This window comes from Melanaphis sacchari, unplaced genomic scaffold (assembly GCF_002803265.2).
Source record: "Melanaphis sacchari strain LSU unplaced genomic scaffold, SCAv2.0 Contig45_pilon_pilon, whole genome shotgun sequence".
Classification (NCBI taxonomy): Eukaryota; Metazoa; Arthropoda; class Insecta; order Hemiptera; family Aphididae; genus Melanaphis; species Melanaphis sacchari.
Genome location: NW_020271303.1, coordinates 194,522 through 221,598, shown reverse-complemented (window position 1 = coordinate 221,598; position 27,077 = coordinate 194,522). Strand labels below are relative to the sequence as shown.

The window sequence follows — 27,077 nt, the reverse complement described above, 5'->3', positions numbered from 1 at the left end:
TGTTTGAATATTCAGGTGATTAATTTACACCGTACATTATGTGGATCTAGTACATCCTACCGTGCAGGATTTTCAACACAAAAGGTTCACAGTTGTCGTATTTTTTTTTTTTTAATCCTTTAAACTGTTTAACGGCCATCGCATAATAGCAGTAAAAATAACAGACTACCGCTGGTTCGCGGATTTTCACTAAACAAACAGTTATAATGCGATATGCAAATCAACTCCGGAGACAGGCTGTAAACAATTTTTCTTTTTTTCTTTTTACCTCTGATTGAGAAAAAATACTAACACTTATTGACCGTCACTGGTGTTTTATTTAACAGTAGTATCGAAGACGAAATTGCATTAAAACGTGTACGAAATGTGCCCCATGTACGAAATTACAGGCACGCAACCGTTTGTTGTAGGGGAAGTCTCGACTTAGAAAAGTTTATAATAAAAAAGCGTCAAGGTAGAGAGACCTTTGTGTTAATGATTCTATTCAAGGTTGCGTGCAAAGCAGCTATTTTTTTTACTAGCAAAAAAAAAAAAAAAAAAAAAAAAAAAATGAAAATGGGGTAAAGGAATTGGCAACAGAAATGGATAATAATAATCTATTGGAATGACTCGAGATGTAAAATGCACGTGTTCAGACGTGTTGCATCAGAAAAAAATCAACTTTGAGAGTCTTTTGAGGGACTTAGAGGAAAGAACTTTTTAAGTATGACGCGTAGCCGTTAAAGGTGAAAAAAAAATCGTCGATGTAGGGTTTAACGGCCAAAACTTTGACATTTTAACGCGCATAGTAAAATATATATTCCGCAAATATGCAAAGAGACGTTAACATGTAACTTTCGGTTGGGTAAACATAATATTATGAGAAAGAAAAGTTATACAAACTCACGTTTTTTCTAAAAAAAATATTAACATTGATAAATAAAAATGATGGATATAAATTTAGACTTTTAAACTATACGCATTTTACAAATATCAAAGTATTAATAATATAATTATTTTTAATTAATATCCTTTAGTACAATTGTGTATATTATATATTTACATGTATTTATACTAAGTAAATGTTTAATACATTATTTTAAAGTTTAACTCGTTTGTAATATAATCTTTAGTTATATTATAACAATATAAGTGCTTATGACTATAATATACTTAAAATAATACAAATGATTACGATTATATATTTTACGATTTTTATGAAAAAATAAATAATTATTTAAAATCTTATTATCAATAATCAGTTGGGCTTATTATAAATGGATATTTATTTTATATCGCTCATTAAAAATATAGTTATTATTTTTTAAGTTTATCGTTAACTAGCAATTATAAAAACAAAAATGTTTTAATCATTAATAAATTAAATTGAAACACATTAACATGTAAATTATATTTACTAATTGAGATTTAAGTTCAAAATTAAAATTCTGTTAATCATCAAAATATACTTATAAGTGTAACTAATAATAATCACTATATATAATCATAGCCTACTATAATTCATATTACTGTTCTAATAGTTATCATAAATACATAAACTAAACGAAGAAAACCTTGTTTTTATTAAGAACACATTTTTATACATGAAAACTACGCTATAGTAACATAGTATTTTAAAACGATCAAAACCTTATTTGAATTTTAAGTTTTTTTTTAAACATTTTTACATTGCATGTTTTGTATTTTTTTTTTTTACATTTGTGATCATCATTACGCAAGTCACGTAAGAAAAAAAAAAGCTAGTTTTTAATTAGAACTAGTATTTTTAATTTAATTAAAGCTTTACATGTTTTTATAATATTAACTTATAGTTTTATGAAATTATCTAGTAAGTACACAATTTTTTAATAATTTAATGTGAATAATATTATTAACCTTTTATAAACCAGAGTTCAGATACTCTTGAAGCATTATTATTATTGTCATATTATTATATTTTTTTTACTATTATTTAATTAGCCTCATACTTTTTAATACTTAAAAAAAAAAAAATAACTACTGAGTATTAATAAATTAAAAAAGTATTGTCAATATAATGAGTATTTGGATATACCGACATGTCTTGTAGCTTTTGACCTGAATAATGATAAAATATTGCTCAATTTAGATTCAGGCAACCGGTGACTTTTCTCTTATAACAATGGAGTTCTCTTTCATTTGGCATTGGGGATATAGTAGCAGTAAAGGTGTATATACGAACGTTATTAATTACCCTGCTATTATTGTGTCATGGTGGTGGCGGTGGGATAGGAGCTACTGAACCTTATTAACGGCATTAAATTAAACGGCATAACAGTGAGTAAACAAAAACAATAAACGTATAGTTTTCTCTATATCAAAAGACAAATATTGTGTTGATTTTATTATGCTATATCTAATTCATAAACACCTTAACATTGTTCATCGTATACATTTAAATAAGAAAAATATAAAAGAAATCCACACATGTATCTATGTTATACAACAATACGTATTAGGCATTTTATTTTGTCAAATTCTGTCAAATAATATTTTTATAAGAATATTAAAAAATACTTGTCGTCAGTCGTCAGAAAGTATATTTTTTCTTCGCCTACATCTAATTTAACTGTTGCACTTAAAAGCTTAGTGTTTAAAAAACTTATCGGCTGTGATAACAATATGATTTTAAGAAGTTTAGGAAGTCTTTTTACTAAAATAATGGTTTAGATATGTAGCATTATCGATTGTCAGACAAATAATAAACAAATATTAAATATTTTAAATTCGGCAATTAAATACAAATTTGTGACCAATAAAAAATCTAAACAACGAATTTATATTTTGTTAGCATTACAAAAGCTTAAAGGGAATTAATAGCTTTTCAAAATGTTGTCCAATCATTAAGCATTAACTTAGGTACCTATTATTTTGAAAAAACCAACAAAATAAATTCTTTTGATGGCCGACATTGTGATTTTTTCTGCAATCGTATTCGAGAAAAATGATTGTAACAAATGTTGTCAGTATATATATATCTCAATTATAACTATTTGTGCAATGTGAACAACCGCTACGGATATATAATTGGAATGGGTCGTTTTTCGAGTTAATATGTGTGTAATATACATATAAATTATGCGTATATATGCATATAAATTTAATGACTGTATACGCTACGCTGTACCGTCGTTAAAAGCGGACGTCGCCATCGTCGACGGCAATGGTGCTGTTGCAGTATAACGGTAACAGCAGAAGCAGCAGCAGCCAGCCAAGGCGTGCCGCTGCGGTGTATCGTTTTAAGCCCAATGAAATACGGCGGAAATTTTAATAAACGACACCTTTCCCTGGCTCGTGGTTCGGTTTAAATAGGTGGAGTGGTGCAGGGTACGGTTTAGACGGTTTTAACGTAATTAAATCTGGCCGCCCCGGCTCGAGCGAAAACAAACGGCTCGTCACACGGAGCTAAAGGCCTTGTTAATAATTTAATACCCTTTAATACGAAATCGTGTGACGCACGCTCTCTCTTACTGCATTGTACCCCGCTGTCTTTTAATGGTACATGAGGGGGTGAGAGAGGACATTTTTGGGCGGAGGCGATGGATACGCGCACACAAAAGCGACGCATGATGGGAGTAGCGGTAGAACAGCGTAACGTAGTATTCGTATTCTTTAGCCACCCTTACACCATAGTGCTACCCAGTACTCCACTGTCTGTGTGATACACATACGGCCGGGGATAGAGGACGACACGTCAAAGGACCTATACAACGGGTGCACTTGGCGGTAAGGTAGTGTTTATTCTTTATTTCATGCACTCGCCATTAAAATCGCATTTGTTTACTGTATTTACTATTATTATAAACGAGCCTAAAATACAGTTAAAAACTCGTAGGATACTTCCGGTATCCGTATAGTCACCTGCTGCATGGTATAGTGGCCTATTATATGCTGCCAGATCACGATTTTGCATAATCTGTTTTTTATATATTATACGAGCCGAATCCGAGACACGTAATGTTCGCAGTAGTCATATATCACATTGCTCGAGTATCTTCTCTCCACTCAACCGTCACCTACCAACAACCCATTTATATTTCGAAGAAAATTCGTTTTCCGTCGTCGTCTAACGAATTAAAATAGTTAAATTCTTTCCGTTTCCGCCGCCAAGGATATTTATTGTTTAACACAGCGAAGACTACAATGTGCTACTGTTATTGTACAGACCGCGTGATTCAAACAGATTTCCATTCCCGTCCAGTCCTTGGAGAACGGGTTGGATTTTTTTTTTTTTAGTTTCACGATATTATTGTATATTTAATTTATTGTCAAGCGGTTTATTATGTTTGAGTTTGATACTACATGTCCGTATTTACAGATAGATTCATATAACTTTAAATCGATCCTGACTAATCGTTTTATAGAAACCTATTAATCTTTGAAGAGTATGAAAATTTTCAATTTGCGAATCCTTTTGTTTTTATTATGAATTGTATTTTCTTCCATCATGACATTTACAAACACAACAAGAAATTTTGAACTCGAAAAAAAGACACACACACACACACACACTTACACATATTTATATACATATAAACACATTTCTTGTTTCTTTAGTGCACTGTACGGTAAAAAAGAAACAACAAGAACACAATATCGAATTGTGTTCATATTTGTGAAATAACAAAAGTCATACAACAAACATTCTTTTTCTGAAACTTTTGTTTCTATTTATACTGTACAGTACTTAACAATCACACAGTAAGTGGGCGTGTGTACGAGTGTGTTTGAGTATGGGCACATATTCATAAACCATAAAAGAATATTATTAATATTAAAAAAAACGGGATTCCGTTTTGTTCAACAAAACTTTACTATCCGTCTATAGGTATAACAGTAAAAGTATATAATATAACTCCTCCTCCGTTGATAACGAGGATATATATTATAATGTATGGAATATTACGGCGTTATTGTAGGTTATATAAACGGTATTTTTATTATCTTAATTTCTAATTATTAAACACTGTACCTCACAAACCAGCTATTCAACAAACTCATGTAATATAATCGTATCTCTGCAGAAATAAATATAATATACACAATATGATATATAAATCGTTTAAAACAGTGGTTTTCATGATTGAATAGGATTTTGTCATACTGCGGTTGTTCTGTGGTGATAATTAAAACGTCTCGGTCACGGTTATGATATATATATGTGTGTGTGTGTGTGTGTGTATTGTGAATATATGTATATATAGAAAAAGAGCGTAAGAGATACCCCAAACTCGACTTTTAACGATCCTTTAAACGTATTTTGATGATAACTCTAAACGGCAACAACGAAATTCCGGCACACATAAATTCAATATTAAAAACGCATGTGGCTCACCCGTTTTGGATATAACAACGGCGGCACCCCTTTCTTATATTCTTATACACACACACACACACACACATATATATATAGTACAGCGGCCTGTCTGCTGTTTTACCCGTCGCTGCAGCCGTTGGTTTAAGCCCCTAGGATTTTTGCTCCGGACTTGCCAGATCGTTGGTAAGGGGTATGCCGTTGCAAAGGCGGTCGTATATCATGTACGCGAGTTTATTAATATCGGCTTCTTCGTCGGAGTGTTCTCCGCGTGCGCGCACATGTGCCAGACGACCGGCGGAGGGTGTGTATATATGTATACATATATATCTGTGTGTGTGTGTGTGTGTGTATAGGACAAACGTCAGTGAATTACCGCGGTCGAAAAACGTTTACAGCTTTGCCAAGGAGAGAAAGCTTCTTTGTTTTTTTCCTCTTTTCTCTTCTCTTTGGGTACCAGGTGACACACACGCGCACACACTCACATATATATTATATACTCGTCGTAGTTTCTCACCGTTCCCTGGGGGATCCTAAAAGTATATGTTTCTCTTCTTTCCGCCGATAGTGCTTTTATATATATATATTATATTCGAGCACATTTTACGAAAGATATTAGAGAGAGAAGAGACGGCCATAGATATATATACAGTCGCCGTTCATTCCATTATATTGTTGTCGCGCATTCTCCAGGCCCGGAGAACAAAAAAAGAACGACATTACGCCATATACGTTTACACGCTCCGACACGCAATGATTTGTCAACGTCCGGAAGCGAAAAACACGGGCGAACCGCCGCCGTTACGCTCGCGAGCATGTGTGTTGGCTGGTACAGAATATAATGTATATATACATACACATGTCCAAATCCATTACGCTGTATATAGGAAGCCCACCCGCGTCTCACCACTATGACGCGTCGCCGATGAGCTTATCAGACACGGATTTTTCTTCTAGTTTTTCGTTTCGTTGGTCTAGCGCAATGCAATTTCTTAATAAAACAGATATTTGTCACCGCAACAGCGTGGCATAACAGAGAAACATATTATATAGATGAATAGATGGTGTATACTGTATATATATTATAATAGCGAAGGCTGCGAGTTTTTTTTATTATATATTCTGCTGTAGGAGGAGACGCGTGAAACCAAAAGTTATCGGACCGAATGTAAACAGCCTGCGGATCGCTAAACAACAAGTATTCAAAGTCGTGTGCTTTGTTTGTTATCGATGTAATATAACGGGATAGTTCCTCGGGCGGGAGTGGTCGGGTGAGGATGCGATTGTGAGTAGAAAAGGAAAAGAGAATTTTCGAGTGGGGTTAGACGAAGTCGGAGATGAAATGTGCGCTTGAATAAGAGGTGTTATCAACTAGGTATACCCGAACCTCGCTGTAAATCAAAATACATATTATATACGTGTACATTATATTACATATATTATTCGCACTGTTTGTCACGCACACACACAGCACGCGTATATGTGTACTTATCGTATAAAATATAAATACGTCGTCGCAAACAATATATATATTGTCACTACCATGTCATATAGAAGCTTTTAACTTTGCCGTATGTGCAATCGCAGCAGCATTTGACATTATTCCTATCTCGGTGCTTTGTGCCTTTAGACCTCTGTCCAAACGTCTTCCTACCGTTTATATACTATGTATGATACTTTTGCACAAACGACTATTAACGACAACGATGGTGGTTGACACGATTCATATCTCGATAAAATTGTGTATAGCGCTATTGCTATTTCATGTCAGATTTGTTCCTAAAATTAAGCCACTGTTGAAAGTATAGTGTTTAAAATAAAATATAATACTGATATTTTTTTATTGATATAAATGCCTGTAAGGCTCAATTACAATTCAGTAGTTTACAATAGTCTTAACTATATAGATATGGTAAAATAAAACATAAGACTATTATATAATTTTAGGTGTACTATTAATAATACATTAACAATAACAATGATATTATAATAAAAAGCCAATAAAGTTAACAAATATTAACAACATTTTAGTAAAACATAAAAGGGAAACTTAGCTTATGAAATGTATAACTAGTGAATGAAACAAATCAAAATTCTTGTTTTTTAAAACTGGCAATACGAGTATTGTATCTCCGACTGAATATTTGTATTTATTTTTCAGTAATTTTTGATACGATCATAATATTTTAACCGACTTAAATTTTTTATAAAATAAATATATATGTAACTAATTTATTTTATAATTATGCATCTAAAATAATATGACTGTAGATTGTGTGTAAAGCAGAAAATAGTTCATCGGTTCAGTTACCATGAAAATAATTTAAAGTTATTTCTTGTACATTGAATGTAGACATTGTGTTGTTACAACGATTAAATCGTACACTCGCGAGCTCAAAGTTTAATCTTTTAATATATTATACAGGTATACTATGCAATTGACGTTAATTTTTTTTGCTTTTAAAACTTTTAATCGCTAATAATACACACGAACAGTCACAATAAATATAAATATATATGTTTGATGTACGTTAAACCGCTAAATAAGTGCTTAATACGCTTCGTTTATGTGGTGTTCTGGCCCTAAAGTAGTAATAGTGCAACCACTATTGCTCGGGTAGTTAACTCGGAAATGTAGAATCTTACGCAATGTACATAAAATCATTGTAATAATCCAAATAATCGGGTTATTTAAATAAAAAACTATGTATGGTTTAGTGGTAGATATAATGTATAGCTAAAACTTAATAAAATAATACATAAGATTTATAATTTTGTTTTTCTTAAAATATAGTAGGTATTATATTTATTGTTTATTAAGCAATAAAATTAGTTTTTTTTTCACTATTTATAAATTTAGTACCTAATATCTATCATATTTGTCGAATTTATTTTAAATATATTTTTCATAGCAAAATATAAATATAGTATACAATGGTAATAAGTTTTTTTTCAACTTAATGCATGACTTATCATATACGAGTATAGTTATACATTGCATTTTTAGTATTGATATTAATATTAAAAAAAGTTTAAACATGAAACAAAATTAAACCGCTATATATCTTTCAATTATTATAAATTTATCGAAAGTTTGACTCATCACAAAACGAAACTCTGTTTCGTCGGTTATAAATCTTTATGAGAAATCCTTTTCAACTAACATGATACAAATATATTACAAAAAATACATTTGCTAAACAAATAACGATAAAATAATTTAATATTAAACTCATCGGTTTACTAATAGCTGCGAGAAACATTTATGACGTACAAAATGACGTCGAAAAATCTAATCTAATTTAATATAATCGAAAAAATTGTTTTGTTAGTTATTGAGTATTTTAAAAAACCAACATTATTTTTAAAAGATTCGTGAGTAGTCTTAATACTAGCTTGGTTTGGATTGCAGAATATATTAACTACTTCAGAAATTATCGAAGGATGTATTATGCGCATAGCTCAGTCAAAACTGTAGTACAAACCGATCAATATAAAAAATAATAATAATAACATGGGTCCGTGACATAATAAATCAAGGACGCTTAAAAGGATAAATTTCGGTGGACCGTTTTCGTCAAATCCGCTCCGGATAATTACCCTCGTAATGCACATATTACGTGTTTATTCATTATTATCATGACAACCTATAGCGTGTAAAAGCATATTTATATTTACATTAAGTTACATTATACTTTACTGACATTAAACTAGGTATGATTTAAATGATTTTATTGACATAGAGATAAATTATTATACTTAATTCCAACGATATTATAAGCAAAATATATTTACATTTTAGAATTTTGCCATTCTTTTATATTATTTTGCCTGTAAAATTAAACCTACACATAAAACCTTCCAAATTATCGTAAAGACTTATTTGTAGGTACTTTCTTAAATATAGTATCAATATAAATAAAATTAATTTGAATACTAATAAAAAAATTTAAATTACTTTGACATCTTCTAGTTGAAAATACATCAGCATAGTGAATGCAGTCTAAAGTTTCTTTAATATAAAAGTAATAAGAAAAGCTTAAAATTGTCATACGCTTAGTAAAATACTATAAAACAATGGTTTTCTTTTTATTTGTAAAAAAAATCCCGTTTGAGACCGTGGAACTCCCGAGAACTTGCATACGCATGTAGAAGTATAATATATAAAGTAATAGGTGAAATGGATGAATAAAATATGGGTATTTTCCGCTTATTAATATAAAGACGCTTCCCATCAAGATATTAAAAAACAAACCCTTATTTTTACCTTCTAACGCGCCTGACCTTTATTTTATGTACACTTTTCTGCTTGAAAAAAAAAATAAATATAAAACCAGTGTATAATACAAAAGCATTTCACACCGGAGAGAGCTATAGCTGGTGGGGTGGGTGCTGTATCTACGTATCTACGTGAAATATGTGCGCCGCTATGAGTTTCAAAACAGAGGGAAAATAATACGAGAAAAAAAAAGAGAGAAACGAAACGAAAACCCGCGTAGTACGTGTCGAAATGTCACGTATGATTCTCGTTAAGAAGACGTTTTCAGACTTCACCATACTAGTGGAGGTTTGACCCTTTGACTCCGACTCCTATGCTCTGAGACGATATATTATATACGAATTCTCAGATAAATGCAGAACGGAAGTAGTGTTAGGGAAAAAAATTACAGATTTTTCTCAACCAAAAATGTCTTAATGCTGTTTACACTGTGCTGCTACGTCGTAGTAACGAATATACGAATCTCATCTGTATTTTGTATACATATATACATGTATAAAATGTGTTAATGTCCTATAATTGTGTTTGTCCTCATTCACACCCGCTCTGTGACTTTATAAGTTCTAAAACGTTGATACATAACTATTATATATATCTACCTGATTGTTTGAATTAAACGATGACAAGCATGCAGTGAAACACCACCCCATACACAGTAAACTTACGTATCGTGTAATACTACAGTAAACATTTTATGCTTTCATTGGTTTGTTTCTCTCTTTGTAATGATGTATATAGATATTTATTTATATATACATATAAATACGGTGATGATATTCTCGGATGATGATATCCTCGGAGACGTTTGTTTTTCAATTTCAATCCTCAGAGAAAGCGGGGCTGCAGCAATACAAAACTATCGAAACTCTAGTACCGTTGCGTAGTTTCTTTTAACGTGATATCTAAACTTTTCCGATAGCTTATTAAACTTTTCAATAAACTATACAGTATGAAAGTCACAGGGGTCTTTTTTTTTTTACGTTTCCTCGGCACAAAATGGTAAAAAAAAAAAAAAATAATCCCGTGATCATCATCATTATATCTGCGCAGCGGGGATATAAGGATGAAACGATTTACAAACAATGCTCGGGTCAGTAGCGGACAAAAAAAAAAACACGTGTGCACGCGTATATATTTACATATACGTGCATATCCCCACCAGGACTTAGAACGCAATAAATGGTTAATCCTTGGAGGATAAGTGTGTTTACCTCCGAAACGACGTCGTCGGCTTTAGTCCGGTTTTAATCCGTTCCGATGCTATAAATTTCGGATGGCCGTCCTAATGGCCTCTCCTTTGTATTTCGTTTCTATATAGAAACGTGGTAGTAAACACGATAATCTAAATAAATCGACAAACATTAGAGTTATTATTATTATTAAATATTCAAACCTAAGCGTAGTAGCCTTTTTTTATTAAAAAAAAAAAAAAAAAAAAAACATTTCGGTATGGTTCTTTGTAGTGCTGATGACTGACATCTGATGAACAATGTATGCGCAATAAATTATTTACTCTGTTCGAAAACCGTAATTTTTCCTGCACTAGAAAACGTCAAACGCACTCGAATGTATTTGTTTAAATAGGATAAGTGTTAATACAATTTATATCTAAATGTTAATAATTTCTTTTGTTAATAGTTTAATTATTGCACGGCATTCCGAGTAGGCAAAATAAGTACGCGCAAGAGTATATTTGGTAATTGGCTCTAGCTATTGCAGTTATAATAGTTATTATTTATTGTTTGTTAGTTCAATAATATTTGTGTTTACTATGAAATGATAAACATTCAATTTTTTGGTACGGATATTCAGATTTCATATGGATTTACACGATCACTGTCATAAATTTTCGATGTTAACAAATTTTTATTGATTTTATTTGCTTTTGTCTGTTATATTAACATATGTACCAACATTTTTATAATTTATCAATAATTTTGATTTTGAAATAATTATAACATACGTTACGATTCCAGATAAATGTAATTCTAGTGCAAAATTTTAATTTAATTACAACAAACGGAAACTTTGAATTATTTCGATAAATATCCAATTTAATTAGTTCGCAAAGATATTTATTCATATTATAACTATGTATTTTTACTAAATTCTCAAACAAATATTAAAACTGATTTTATGGAACGTTGCCCATATGATAATACTTACCAATTGTTCACTGAAACGTGAGCATTGTGTATTATTAAACGTGTATATGTACCTGAATCTGTCACACACACTCCAAAACGACAAGGCCTTTACCGTTAATATTATCAATTTTATACGTCCCAACGAATTAATGTTCCAGATTTTTACCGTTCAGTGTATTATTTTTTTTTTTTTTTAAATGTACGTTTGTTATTTATTTACAATACTTGAAGGAAAAAATGAAAATTATTATTGACGTTTTATCTTCTTAAACACTTCGATTCTCTTACTAATCCATAACCCTGATTTTTATTTGTATGATATGATTATTATACACATCGAGCTTATTTATTGTTCTCAGTTAATTATTATTATTACATAAATAACCTTAAGGAGGTTATCTATTTTAAAAGTATATCAGAAACTCAGGATTGAATATTATTAAGAACACAACGTGAATTTACGGTAATCCTATAGAAATAACGGGAACAAATTATACATTATTATAGCTTATATATTATAATAACGTTAAATAAAGTAGTATTTAAATTAAATATGCATGCTTTTTTGGCGTTATTTTCATTAAAAAAAAAAAAAAAAACATTAATGTTGTTTAAAAATATAAAAACTGATGATCACATTATAATCATATGATTTTTTATTAAAATACATACTAATAAAATATAATGAACCAACAATAATTTATATTTTAAGTACTAAATGACAATTTAATTCAACAAATAACTATTGTGATAAGAATAAAATTTAAATTAAATACAATTTATACAATAAGTCAGTACTTTTTTTGTATTTTAGATCATGAATACCGTCAAAAAAAAAAAAAAAATAATAATAATAATAATAAATAATTAGCAAAAAGGGTAATTTTCATGCAAAACGATTTTCAACAAAATTATTTTTATTATAAGTCAAATATAAATATCCGTAAATTAATTTAACGTTCAGCAAATGTTTCTATATTAAATTGATTTACACATATGATTTTAAAAATATTTTGACTCTTTAAAAATTATAGACGTTTGACAATTTTTTTTTATAAAAATCGATAAAAACAATTTTTTTTTGTCAAAAACGTCTGAAAATACAAGATTTCTCATAATTTGTTATTATAAATATTTAAAATAACAAATATTTTATGATATGGAAAAATTCAATATTTTAATGAAGAATTACGATTTTAATTATTTTGTTATAATTTAAAAGTGTTATAGGGACTTTTTATAATATTTAAGCGTATATTATTGTATTTTATGTAGACAATAATAATATGTTCTATTAAAAAATGTTTGATTTTAGTGACAGTTTTCGGTATTCCCAACAATTCTTGATAAAGTGGGGATCTACAATTCCTTGGAGTGCAAACTTTAACTTCAACTATTATTATTATGGCCATAATACCATCTTTTTATCGGTAATTAAACATTGTATTATGGTAATTTTTCTTTTTTATAACTATAATTCATTAAAAATAAATTATAACATTAACTATAAATTTAATTTCAGTGTATTATTTAAAAAAAATAATAATTCAAGTTTATTATACCTTATTAATTATGTATGAATATTAATAACATGATGAAATATGTTGTAAATCAATTCTTTTAAATGCATGAATATAGCTTTAATTAATAAAAGAAAAATATATATTATTTAATTCGACTATTTTTACGTATTATTAATGCAGTCGTATATGTATTAAAAAAGCAATTATATTGTTGATTATGTACTTCATTATAATAATAATGTTTAAAATATCTTTAATATCTTAAATTATCCATATTTTTATCCATTTGGCACATTTAATACAATTAGTATTATTCTAAAAAACTATACTCAAAGAGAAAATACTTTTAACTTATGCACAATAAACTATTTTGTTTTCCATAAAGTTAATATTTACCTTAAAAAAGAGCCCCGATAATTTGAAATTGTATATAAGTACTTCACTTAAAATCATCTGGCACTTAGTGTAATTACCCGGAAATTTATTTAATACCTAGTTAATATTAATTTTGACTTTATATTTATTCTATAAATATTATAATTGTGTTTTTTTATTCAAATTTTTAAGATATAGATATACCTTACCTAATGTATACAATTTTTATTTTTACTGTAAGGAATTAAATATATTTCATATAGTAATTAAAAATATTTAAAGACATATTTTCAGTTAAAAAATATTACATAGTAAACGATATTTTCAAGCCCGTTGATGATAATTAATTCTGATTTTTAAATAAATCATTTTTTAACAGTTATCTAATTTATATTATATTTTTATTTCACGATTTTATTCCAATGAAAATTGAATGAAATTAGAAATTTTTGAACTATGATCTTTATTTCCACAGCAGTAGTAAAAATACAGCAATTGGCAAATGTAGCATACCTGTATTTTTTCATCTTCAATACACAAGTATTATCATAATATTTACATTTACCTAATATTATAGTAGGTATAATATTAAATGTTATATTTTTCGCTGGATTACCCATTTTCTCTTGATTAAACAATGTTTGCAAAGTCAACAAGAATTTTTTTCTTTGTAAATCATAACGTGGCAAAAATTTAATTATTTAAGTCTACATACTTTCTGCGATGCTGCTTTTAAACCAGCATTCGTGTAATAATAGCTATAATCATAAAAACAGTAACCATGCCATAGGTATAATCGAGAGAAATCCTAGTCCAATAAGTGAATCGACCGACAACGAAAACCGTACGTCCGGTTGACTATTACTATTATAATATTATTTGAAGGGTCGGTCGTTATATTCTCGTCGACCGTTTAGGGTCGTACTTCGTCGCATATAAACGCCGATGATGTCCGTTCCGTGATGTGGGCAAAATGGACGGTTGATGGCAGCTGCATAGGTGGATGAACAGGGTACACAGATATACGTCATGGGGGGAGGGTCGAGGTCGCGATAATCGAAAATATGGTCCTGCTACGGCCGATGCTTTCCGATAGCTTTATGTGTATATATAGTTACAGTCAGCGGGGTAAACAGCGACGGGCGCCTGTCGGGCAGTAAAAACGAGACCGGAAATCGTAAAATCCTATATATTATAATATGTATGTATATTATTTTGAAAGCCACTCCTCTTTGCCCCGATATTATTATTATATTACACAAGTCCTCAACGTTTATCAAACATCATGTCCTCTATCCCTAATGGTTTTACCTTTTTCCCTCGAACTAGAATCCGTCCCAAACCACCCCCATTGTCGTAACGAGAAAAAAATAAAAATATTGCAACTACTATGAATAATGTACGTGTGTATTTTTTGTGTTTCAGGTGCTTTGCAGATCAGTGACAGTCAAGAAACGGACCAGGGCAAATACGAATGCGTGGCTGAGAACTCAGTGGGCACACAACATGCTACGACCATGCAACTGTGGGTTAGAGGTGAGTGCTATAATTTCTTTTCTGCTGTTATTATTATTTTCTTTTTTTGTGTATGTTTTTCATTATATTTTGTTCGACCTACCAAGCAGACTGCTTGCCGTATATGTACCATGTTATATCTATACTCATTTTTTTTTTTTTTTTTGCTAAAAACCCAATTGTGCGTAAAAACAAAGAACAAACTAGAAAACTGAAATCGCATTATTTTCCATTCATTTGCTTTTCTTTTTCTTTTTTCATTCAGCGGGATCTGTGCACATTTTTTTTATTTTTAACTTTTATATTAAATGTAATTTACGATTCCGACCTACGGACACGTACCAGGTAAACGGGACCAAACGAATTTATGATGTCCCAGGACGATATACCCTTCGCAAGGTTACAGTTAATTAATTAGGTTAATTGTGAAACATTAACGTGAGGACGCTGTCAGATGGTGGAAGGGGAGGGTAGTTGCAAGCGTGAACCGTCGGATGTTTCATTCAATTTCCTCTGCGTTGTTACGATAAACCAAAATATTTCCGTAAAGATCGTCAAATTCGTATCAATAAAATAAAGTTATTTGGACAAAATATACAATTAATATGAACATTTATACATACAATATAGTATTCAAATAGTTATTAAATATTTAGATTATTCATGCTGCAGTTATTTTGAAGTTGCATTTACTACAAATACATAGTAATTGATGATTATTTTTCTTAAAAAATCTTTATTAAAATAATTAAATGCTTTTAAAATTAAATTAAAAAAATTAAATCCAGTCTGAATAATATTTCAACGTATAATATAGATATGTGTTATTGTAGTTGTGCATTATCTGTTACTAATCATTTGATTTTAAAACTTTGATCAATTTATCGAATTTAAAAATAATTTGCTTAAAAATGCTGTAAACTGTTAAACACTTTTCCTCACAATTAGTGTGAAATTATCAACAAAAATTAATTCATCTGAGAAATTGTATCTAGATATAATTTATCTATAATTGTATCTAGTTACAATTTTCTATCTATAAATTGCTAAGATTTTTTACCTCTTAATCTTAAAGTATGTAGCATACAGAAAATGGAATTAAAAATAAAAATGTAATTCTATTGTAATACTTTTTGTGTATATTCTTTCATTAGGAATTTAAAATTTAAACAAAATCCATCAGTTTTATATTTCATTTTATCATAATTCTTAAATGTTTATCATTAGGTAGATAACTTTTTGCATATAGTATAAAGTAATTTAAATGTCAAGTTATTTTTTTAGAAGTATACGTGTTAAAAACAATATTGGTACATTTTTACACAATTTGAAAAAAATATATTCAAAGTTGTTAAAATATTTTGTTGTACATTATTTCTGGAGAACTTTTTAAATGTTTTACAAGTGATCACTTAAACACTTATAAAATATTTAAGACAACTTTCAAGTTCCAACCATTATAGAACGATAAAAAAGTTCAATAATTGTTCACTGCTCATAGGGAAAAGTTTATATCAAAAACCATTAAAGATTTGCGAAAAAAATAGTTGATTAATTTTATGATTTATAACGTGTGTTTTTGTATTGGACAAACTTTATGATATGTAGGTATATATATATGTATGTATATATTATTTAATCTGTTTTATTTTTTCTACGAAGGCTTGCGTTTAAGACTATGGGTTTTTACGATATTTTTTTTTTTCAGCAAACACTGTTTTGGGATGTAAAGTGAAATTGACCCGTATAAGAATATCATGTATAATGCATTTAAAAATCATTATGTTATATTAAAATCTAAACAGAGATTTAATAGGTTTATAAAAAATCGTTTAAGAAAAACAACGCGATCACTCTATAAATCAATAATTTTATATAAGCTACGAATATCATCTAAAAAAAATTTAAAACAATGCTTGCTTACCCCAATGCTAATCATATCCACTACTCTTTAAAGTTGTTATATACTCGGGTAATTTACCAGTTTTTCAACATAGTTATTAATAAATCAGATACCTTAATACTTAGAAATTTACTGTCTTCTAAATGATTATTATAGGCATTGATATAAAATAATCAAAAATATTTAATACCGCGTTCATTAAACATACTATTATAGAACAATATTTAGATGTATTATCTTTGATAGGTCATGCTTATAATGATAGAGAACATTTCAGTATAGAATAAATTTAAATTTAATTATATTCCTTTAAATTATTCATTAAATAAACATGATACACTGATTATTATTCTTTGAAAAAATATTTTAATTTTGTTTGCCTTTTTATTTTTACACGAATAGTCGCTACTATTTTATGTACATCATGCTTTTTTTATTTCATACTTAGCATTTTATTTAAATAATTTGGTTATACAAGATTCAACTGTTCATATTAAATTTATGTATATACACATATTATACAAAAAAGAATAATTATACTACACTTTCCGAAAATCTTAATTTTTTGTCAGATTATTATAACTGTTTTTTTCGTGTTATAATAATTTTATTATCTTCCTATAGTTTTTGTATGTATATTTATGTGATTACATTGATATTATTCAAAATAAATACATTATTTAGATATAGAATTGTTTGTCAATTTTAATATTAGGTATAAATTATTTTATTTTTGTTAAAATTTTAAATATTATTTTAATACAATAATATAAATTCATTATAAGAAATATAACAATTAAAGAGATCAGTCATATCACACTATACATGACATAATCATCAAGTATACTCTTCTTTTCTGTTTTCAAAAAAGAAAGTATGTTTAATATAAAATCATTTTATATCACATGATATTCTTATTTTCTATTTTCTATTTTTTTGATTTTTAATGTTACCGTGTTTTTAACTAGCAATCTTTAATTTCTCAAATGGTTTTCTTCAAATAACTTATAACGAACCTCCTAAATTTCGATCAACAATCAATTTCGTTTTCATTTTCATTTTTATACGTTGTACCACTGAAAAACAATTGGCGTTCCACTTACATACTATACATCTTTCGATATGTATGTTTATTATATTTGCTTAACCACGAACACGTTTTACGGGTGAATACATTTTTATCATACATTTCATCGCGGTGAACTGTTCAATAAAACGCACTAGTCTCAATAATAAATGTGCACATGTCCTTACATCTTACATGTATACCTTCATATTTCTATAAGTATTTTACTTCATTTATATGAATACTTATTATTATTATTGTTATTATTATTATTACTATTATTATTGTTATTATTATTATTATTATCCTTATCACGCTTTATCATAAAAAAAAAAATCGAACAGTAAAAGTAAAAGTGTAACACACGTTTACTACGGAACATCTCATCCCTTGAGGTTGTCGAAAAGTCTTTACTTTATACCTGCAGCAAGTCTTTTTTATATATTTTACAATTTTTTTTTTCTTAGCAATCAAATTAGAATATCGCGTCCGCATAAACTTTAAAGTTTCCTCTTCTTTTTTCTCTCTCTGCTGTCTCTTATTTTCCCCTTTAAAACTCAACAACCGAAAGAAATTTAATTGCATTATTAGGGTTAGAAAATTAGTGTATAAAACCATTTTCCACCGTCACTAGTGCATGACGGACAGCTATTTTGTCGATCTTGTCCTTTTTTTTAAAGAAAAAACTCTAAACTAAATTGAAAGTAATAAGAAATTTTATTGAACAGATATAACTTATAAGTTATTTTTGTTATATATTTTGCTCAAATAACATAAAATATAGTTATCATTTTAAATACATGCCTTTTTAAAATTGAATGATATTAATAACGTAAGCCATATAAAATAAAAATCCAATTAAGTATCTTAAGTCACTTAAAAATCCCGATTCTAAGTTTCTATTTAATATTAATTTAACTAATTATCAGCTGTTTTGAATGCTTTTTCAAAGTTTTGTTTTCTCTTTTTGAAAACTAGTCGTTTTTGACTTAGGACATTTATACCATTTACCAGTACAGTATAAACCTACCCTGATTAGATATATTAATAAATTAGTACCTGTTTCTATGTTGTTATTTAAAAAACTCAGGTGTGAAGGGGTTACAGTTCGTCTACACGATAATCGTTAATGTCTGCTAATTAAAATAATTACCCGCAATATTTTTTATCTCTTATTTTTTGTTAGTTTTTTTCGTCTCCCCTTGAAACTGTTTTTCTAATTATATTCGACCTGGGGTTTGTTTATTCCATAAGCGGTTTACCGCTTAATCCGCCGATTCAGGTGGCTTAAATAAATATCGGACAATTTAAATAAGGATTTAAAAATGCCTGCAGTTTTTTCTGAAAAATAATTATAGCATTTATTCCATCTGATTGACGCAATACGTTGGTCTTATTGTATAATATAATATAGAAATCGTATTTTAAATCATTATATTTATATATCACGAGTAACGGCTATTTGATTTCTATTCTAATTATATATTCGAGAAAATAAGTGATTATTTTCTTAACAAATGTATTTATAAGAACGGCATAATAATTTAACTCTCGTGAAATTACTCAAGTAGAAATTCGAAGTTAAATATTTTATATAAAAATATATATGGCTTTATATCAGCAATAATATACTTATTTAATAGTTAGTACTATCTACGTGTATTATATACTTTTTTAACTCTATACTTAATAATATGTTAATATAAATAAAATTGTATAAAAATTCTTTATTACTAACGAATCTCTGAGTCTGTGACACAAATCATAAAACGAATAAAAAAAAAATGTTTGTAAAAGGGTCGTACATTATTGTAGATTATTCAAAAGAGACGGTAGCAAAAACGCTACCATCCGGTATAAAGGTCGTCATCCCGGGAAAATGGCATTGCTGATTGTGCAAGTCCACCGGAAGTGGTCTGGGTTAAATGCATGGCCCAACGAGAGCGTAATTGGGCACCGGTCTTTGGACTGCCGGGAAGAAGGGTCACCTCTGCCGCTGTGCTTTTGCAAAGGGGTAGGTGGACAACATATGTTTTATAATGTCGTCTGGTTCGCCGCCACCTACCGACTTCGTCCACCACCTATTCACACGCATATGAATTCAGAATTTCATAATTGTCCCTCCCCTATACTCGAGTTTATGGTTTCCGAATAAAAATGATTCCGGATAGAGACTGCTCTACAACAAGATACAGTGCAGTTCCGCATATAATATGTATATATATGCGCGAACCATTAATATGCGTATGTGTATGTGTTAGAGTGTGAGTGTGTGTTAATTAATTAAATTCAAAAACCACTAGACCGCTGCCACCACCCTGTACAAACCTCCTCGAAGCCCTTCGTTATTATATACATATAATACATTAATTGCACATAGTTGTGTTAGTTCTTACAATTCTGTTACGTTATGTTTTATTTTGTTTTTATAATTATATGGAACATCATATTCCTACTACAACGTGGTGTTAATCAATTATATAGGTTATTACTATCAATAGCTTTGATATGAAATATAAAATGCTTATAGTTATGCAAAATAGTTGATGCTTAATGATTCCCGTGAAGGGACAAATATATCAGTAAAATAATATGTATCTAATTATGACATATTCATTTATAACTAAATCATTTTAAGCCATAATATAATTTTTACATGGCATATTTCCAATATATTTTTTTAATATCTCTTGTATACGTTTTGTGAAATGAATAACTATTTAATTAAAAAATTGTTAATCCTATTTTTTCTTCTAAATATAAACTGGGTTGTAAATTTCACGTAACACTCGTTATTTCAGAAATCCAAACGCTTTTAAAATATTTATTTTACAGAATTTTACGGAAAAAAATATGTAGTTTTACTATTTTATATCGCTATCAGTTTTTTGCTTTTTTGAATGACACCATCCATTTTTAATTTCATATTCCAAAGATGAATATTATTCAGAGTATTTCGAATTCATTAGTTTATTAGTTATAACAATGGCTCGGAAGTTGTAACAGTTGCTAATTGTACTATATACACTCGATTTATAGCACCAAACTGGAAATCCAAGTTATACAGTGGTAAGTTTAAAATTAAAAATGCATATTTTGCGTATTTCGTCTATTTTAAGGAGTCAATTTCATTGATTTTCAAAGACTTTTTAAGCATAGGTATTCAATTTTAATTATAAAACACAATATTTTTTGATAAAGCTATTTATTGTCATCGAAGAAGTTAAATATTAATTTGTCAAAAACAGTATGATAAACATTTAATCTATTTGATTCTAATATAATGAAATGTTGTCTTATCGTCGATAAAACATCGATTTAGCTTATTGTAAATCTATGTATTGTTTACTCGTCAGTAAATTGTTTTTACACAATGGACATTTTTTTCGGAATTTCGAATAATTTTTTTAAATATTTAACATAATATTATATGCTTACATATTTTAACTGTTTTCGCGCTCTCATAACCAGTCATTATAAACCCTAATTAAATTTGTATAAGTTATAACTATTTAATATTTAGATAAGCGGAGACAAACGTTGAGTAGTAGACCAATATTTTTGAGGTATTCCTATATCACTCTACTCCACTCATCCAAACTTTATATAATCATAACTATCCAAAATTCTATTTTTATCATTTTAAGTACTCTAAAATTTACTTTGCTTTAGAATAAGAAATTAAAAATAAATGATGTTGCTATTAAAAAAATTTATTTATTTTAGAAAAATGTTTTAAATAACTTCAAATATTAATATTAATATTTCCAGAAATCAAACGTTTTTAGAATAATAAAAGTGTTGCATTAAATAAATAACGTTTACGGACTATATATTTTAAAGTTACTTAATTTACTATAATTTCGTAACCGTGTTTAACTCAGATCAGTTATGTTGTAATTTAGCTTTGTTTAATATGAATTAGGTACCTACCTATTGAATATTTTGAATATTCCATAGTTAAAATAAAAATATTTGTATTAATAATATGCTGTAGGTTGATATAATATGATATATAATTTTTTTTGGGTATAATATGCAAATAATAAATATATATTTACGATTATTTTATGGAATGTTTTCGGAAAAAAAAATTAATGTGATAAAATAATAATTGTATTTCATAAGATTTAGTTTTTATGTTTTATAAAATACAATACAAATATAATATAATATACGGGTATAGTGTATACGTTATACATACATTTTCGTAATAAAAATTTAATATGCTAAACATAATTTATCGTTAAACGGTTTATACCTTTATATATTTTTAAAACACGATGAAAATTATCTATTATTTTACGCCTATAATAAAAACCGTTAACACATTTTTATACTTCTCGAGCGTTTCATTTTTACCTCATCTTCCACCTTATAGCTGATATTAATAATAATAATTTTAAGAATACAATAAATTCTTATTGTTTTCCTACAGTTATCGGTTTTGTGTATGCATATAATATGCTGGTACATATACTGTACACACTAATATTTATCGTTGTTTATGGTGTGGACACCTTAAGGCAATATTTACCTATATTTAGTATACTTACGAGTATGAATAAATTATAACAATTAAACGAAACCCACTAATGCGTGGTCTTGTGCCACTTTTTAGAAAACGTCATATTGTAACTATGGAAACATAATTCTTGAGGAAATTTGAGTGTTATAGAATTGAACATTTATCGTTAAATTTTTTATTTAATAACTAAATTAAATTTTTCACATCAAACATTTTTTTTTTATATTGTTTAATTATTAAATAAACTTTATGAAACCAAAATTTTATTTTTATATTTTTTAATTTTCATGATTACTTAAAATTGTAATAAACATAATAATCTATATATATATAATATATATATCAACATTTTAATTGTAGTTAAACTATCATTTTTTGCAAATACTTATTTTTTATTTTAAATTTACTGATGTTAACATCTTTTTATATCTATTTATCGATAGCTTTTTTGTTTGTTTCTGACTGATTTTGTTGAATATTTGAATTACATTTATGTATCAAAAAATATAATTAACTTTATTTTTCTAATACATGCATTTTTAAAATTCAGTTTTCTTAAACTCGACATTTAAATACTTGGTTTTATATTCAACCACAAAAATATCTCTTGGTCATCATCTGAATTCTCGCGATATAATAGTCGGCTTTCAGTTTATCGTTTGCCACTGCAGTGGTGTATAATTTCGGCCAGGCTTATAAAAAAAAATTGTGTGTTGAATGACTTGGTAAATCCTGTTCAGTCTGTGTTATCATTAGTTAATCTCTGGCGTTTTACGTTTTTATGATTGGTCCTTTCGTGTACTTTCCGTTGCCGACCAGCCAGACGGTATTATAACGACGATTAACCCAGCCCGAGGTTGCATTCCGGTTTTCAAATTCCCACAAGCCCTGCCACCCTTTTAACCCCACTATCCATGTGTGCTTAATGCTCGCTGTAATAAGGAAAACCTACCTATGACTTACACAGAACGGAAAATGCGTACGGCGCATCATTGGGTCGGACGAAGGATTATTTTCAAAACCCCAGAAAAGGGCCATTGCACTCGCAATTGGATTAGTATAAAAGTTATGACGTTATAGTAATTAAAGAACTAAATTTTGTGTTTTTTGATTACTATATACACACGCCACACGGGTACAATGCCGTATTGCGCGTGTCGTTTTGACCAAAGATCTAGTATTCATGTTTTTATGTATTTTTGTGCAACGTCAACCATTCGAATATTAAAGCAACAAATCGTTTCACTCTGAACACACCACCATAACACACCTTGTAATTTCACAGAACATTGCTTGCAATTTAGTGTCGTTATTGGCAACAATCGTATTATATTATATTATAATAACACTATCGATAAAAGTAATATGAATATCCATTATAACTAGCAGAGGTTTGCATAAATAATTTTAAGCAAAACTGTATTCGTGGTAGATATTTCGTTCCACTGTCGATTTAAATTAATAATTATAAAACATTCCACTATAGTATTCATCGAAGAAGATACAACATATGTAGCTTTTAACCTTTTTGAATCATTAAAGCTTACGTTTTGGAACCCATCTGACTGGTGACATAAACATCGAGCTAAATAATTTCTGTGAAGACAAATCTGTAAACCCTATAGTTTTTGATTAAAAAAATAAACAATTAAGTTATATATATAATTATTATTTATTACCATAAGTTGTTTTAGAATAACAATTTAATCATTGCTTACATTTTAACAATTTAATTTAAAAGGTGCTTTCAACTGTATTAATTTTCTTTTTGATAAATGAACATTAATTAGTATTAGCGACAATAACAATAGTACATTATACATAAAGATTGTTGGTTTATATTATATTCAAATTTTGTTTTAAAAAATCGTTTGATATTTTTTTTGTCATAATAATAATAATATTGATTATTGGTATTAAGGTTATATTTTAAATTGTTTAATTTTTCTAAGCCTCGACGATAACATATTTTTTAACTAGTTTATGAAAGTAAAAAGTTTAAATTGAAGTGAAAGTCAAATGAGCTTGATACTAAAATGTTTAGATTGTGGGTTTACAAATTTACTGCAGTTCCTATACAAAAATTGTATAAACATTCAAATAACATTTATTCATATTTTTATACATCTTGTCTCTACCGACGTTAAATCATGTAACTATACATTAAAACCAATTTGATTAATTAATCTATAACCATATAAATTATCTTACCTTATTCAGGGTAATCGTTTGTTCACACTGATTTAGATAAAAAAATAAAAGTTATCTAATTACGATGTTATTTATCAAAATGTGATTTTATTTTTTTTTTTGTGCATTTTATCAACCGGCTCATAACATTTCCTTTATTTATTACTAATTTATATCTGCTAAATATTTATTAGCTTTTAATATTAATATAAAAATAATTAAATTTAATATCCTATTCATAAAGACTATAATGTATTATAATTTTCAAATTATGATCTTCTATTTGTAGTTTTTCATTATTATTTTTATGATTTATGAATGTAAAATTTCTAAAAATTACCTAAATAAATTTTTAAATATTTAGCGCGTATATTTTTACCTTCGTATGAACATTTTTGTACAAAAGTAAATTTAATAATATTCCCTACCTTCTTCTCAGAAACTTTGATACCATCCTCAGGTTGTCATCAGTCGTCCCTATATTATAGTGTTTTTTTTATTTATTTTATATACTATAAAATAACTTGAAAAAACACATAATTTTACTATAACTCATTATATAAGTTATTTGAAGACGATAGTTGAAGAATATTCATGATTCTTTAATATTTGATCAAATTATGACGTTATCGTTTGGTTCAACAGAGCATTTAGATTAATTTCGTTCTTACAGAATGCTCAAAACTTTCTTAAACAACCCGGGTGTAATTCCTGCATTTTAGACGAGCTGAATTAGCTGAGAGCAAATTTGACAGTGCTTCATACATCGAGTACATTAAAAATGCTACCCAATTACGATAATCAAGTTATTTCAAGTCGAATACTTGACTTTGTCTTATGCCATCGGCGTCGTCCAACAGCGTTCCGCCTCTGTAGTAGCATATTGTCCCCGTGTTTAGTAATTCGCTTAAGTGCTATTTTCGTAATCGAAAAGAGTTTCGTCTTTATAATTTATTGACAGCAGTATTCCCTAAACAATTAGGATATCCGTTACTGTTGCGTGTATTATAATTTTACATTCTTTTCTCCCGTCGGTTTATTCTTTTTGACAAAATGACAACCGTACTAAAATAAAAAATTTTAACTTAAGCTCCTTTACATTTTTTATTTATATAGATATTTTGTTTCCCAATCGATGTCAATTACGATCGTGTGAAAGTACTTTGTAATTCCAAACTCGATAATACCGTTAACCGTTTTATTATTTTCAGTTCGCCGAGTACCGCCTCAGTTTTCCATCCCTCCGCCAACTATGGAGAAGGTGAAAGTTGGTGAAAACATCAGCATACCCTGCGTGGCCGTCGGTTCGCCGATGCCGTACGTAAAATGGCGCAAAGGAAAGACAACAGAACTCTCTCCTGAAGATAAACTGCCTGTGGGACGAAACGTGTTGAACTTGACCAACGTTGAGGTTTCAGATAATTATACGTGTATAGCGGCCTCGTCTCTAGGCATGATTGAAGCGACGACTTTCATTAAAGTCTTGAGTAAGTTAACTTTTAACGTAAATTGAACGTGCATCCATTTTCCCTCTGCCATGCAAAATACATTATAATAAAATTATTACGATATTATGTATATTTTATCAGTGAAGTGATCGTCAAATGATAAAACTATATGCTAAGGATTTATTAAACTAATTAAACCCATAATATACAATATACATACTATACATACATATATGTACCTGCTTATATTATATATAATCTACCTTAAGTACCTACCTACTACAGTGATTATTAGATAGATAGTTGAACTTAACTCGTTAAGGGTTAAATGTAATTTAAGTTAGTGCGAATTCCTATCGCATACATAAGGTAGTAAGCCTCACAACCTATATTGAATATAGACGTTTTCTTGTTCTTCAGATATCGGTCGCCAAACGCATTTCATACTGAACTACTAGCTGCGATTCGTATTAAATTACATTGATGTATGTGTACATAGATATTTCGCTTTCAAATATTATATATAATTCATTGTATTGAATCATTATTACAAGTTTGGAAACTGGATTATAACAAAAACAGCTTAGTACACATTATAAATATATGATATGACTTTGATGACGATAATTTAAATTATTATGGACATTTTATCATGATATAACGAACAGAAATAATAAAAAAAAACAAAAACAAGTTTTCTTGAATAAAAAAATAAATACTACTGTGTATCATAGAAACTCAATTTTTCAACGTCAAACATGAAAACAAATT

General features: G+C 28.5%; 1 protein-coding gene across 8 annotated transcripts in view; it reads left to right on the top strand.

Annotated features, from left to right (window-relative positions):
* Positions 1–27,077, top strand: part of LOC112598096 (tyrosine-protein phosphatase Lar) — a 158,633-nt gene that overhangs the window by 95,386 nt on the left and 36,170 nt on the right. For all 8 annotated transcript variants that reach the window (XM_025344432.1, XM_025344439.1, XM_025344438.1 and 5 more), the window contains 2 exons: positions 15,082–15,192; positions 26,070–26,345. In XM_025344432.1, coding sequence (XP_025200217.1) covers positions 15,082–15,192; positions 26,070–26,345 — 387 coding nt within the window. The remainder of the gene's footprint in view (positions 1–15,081; positions 15,193–26,069; positions 26,346–27,077) is intronic.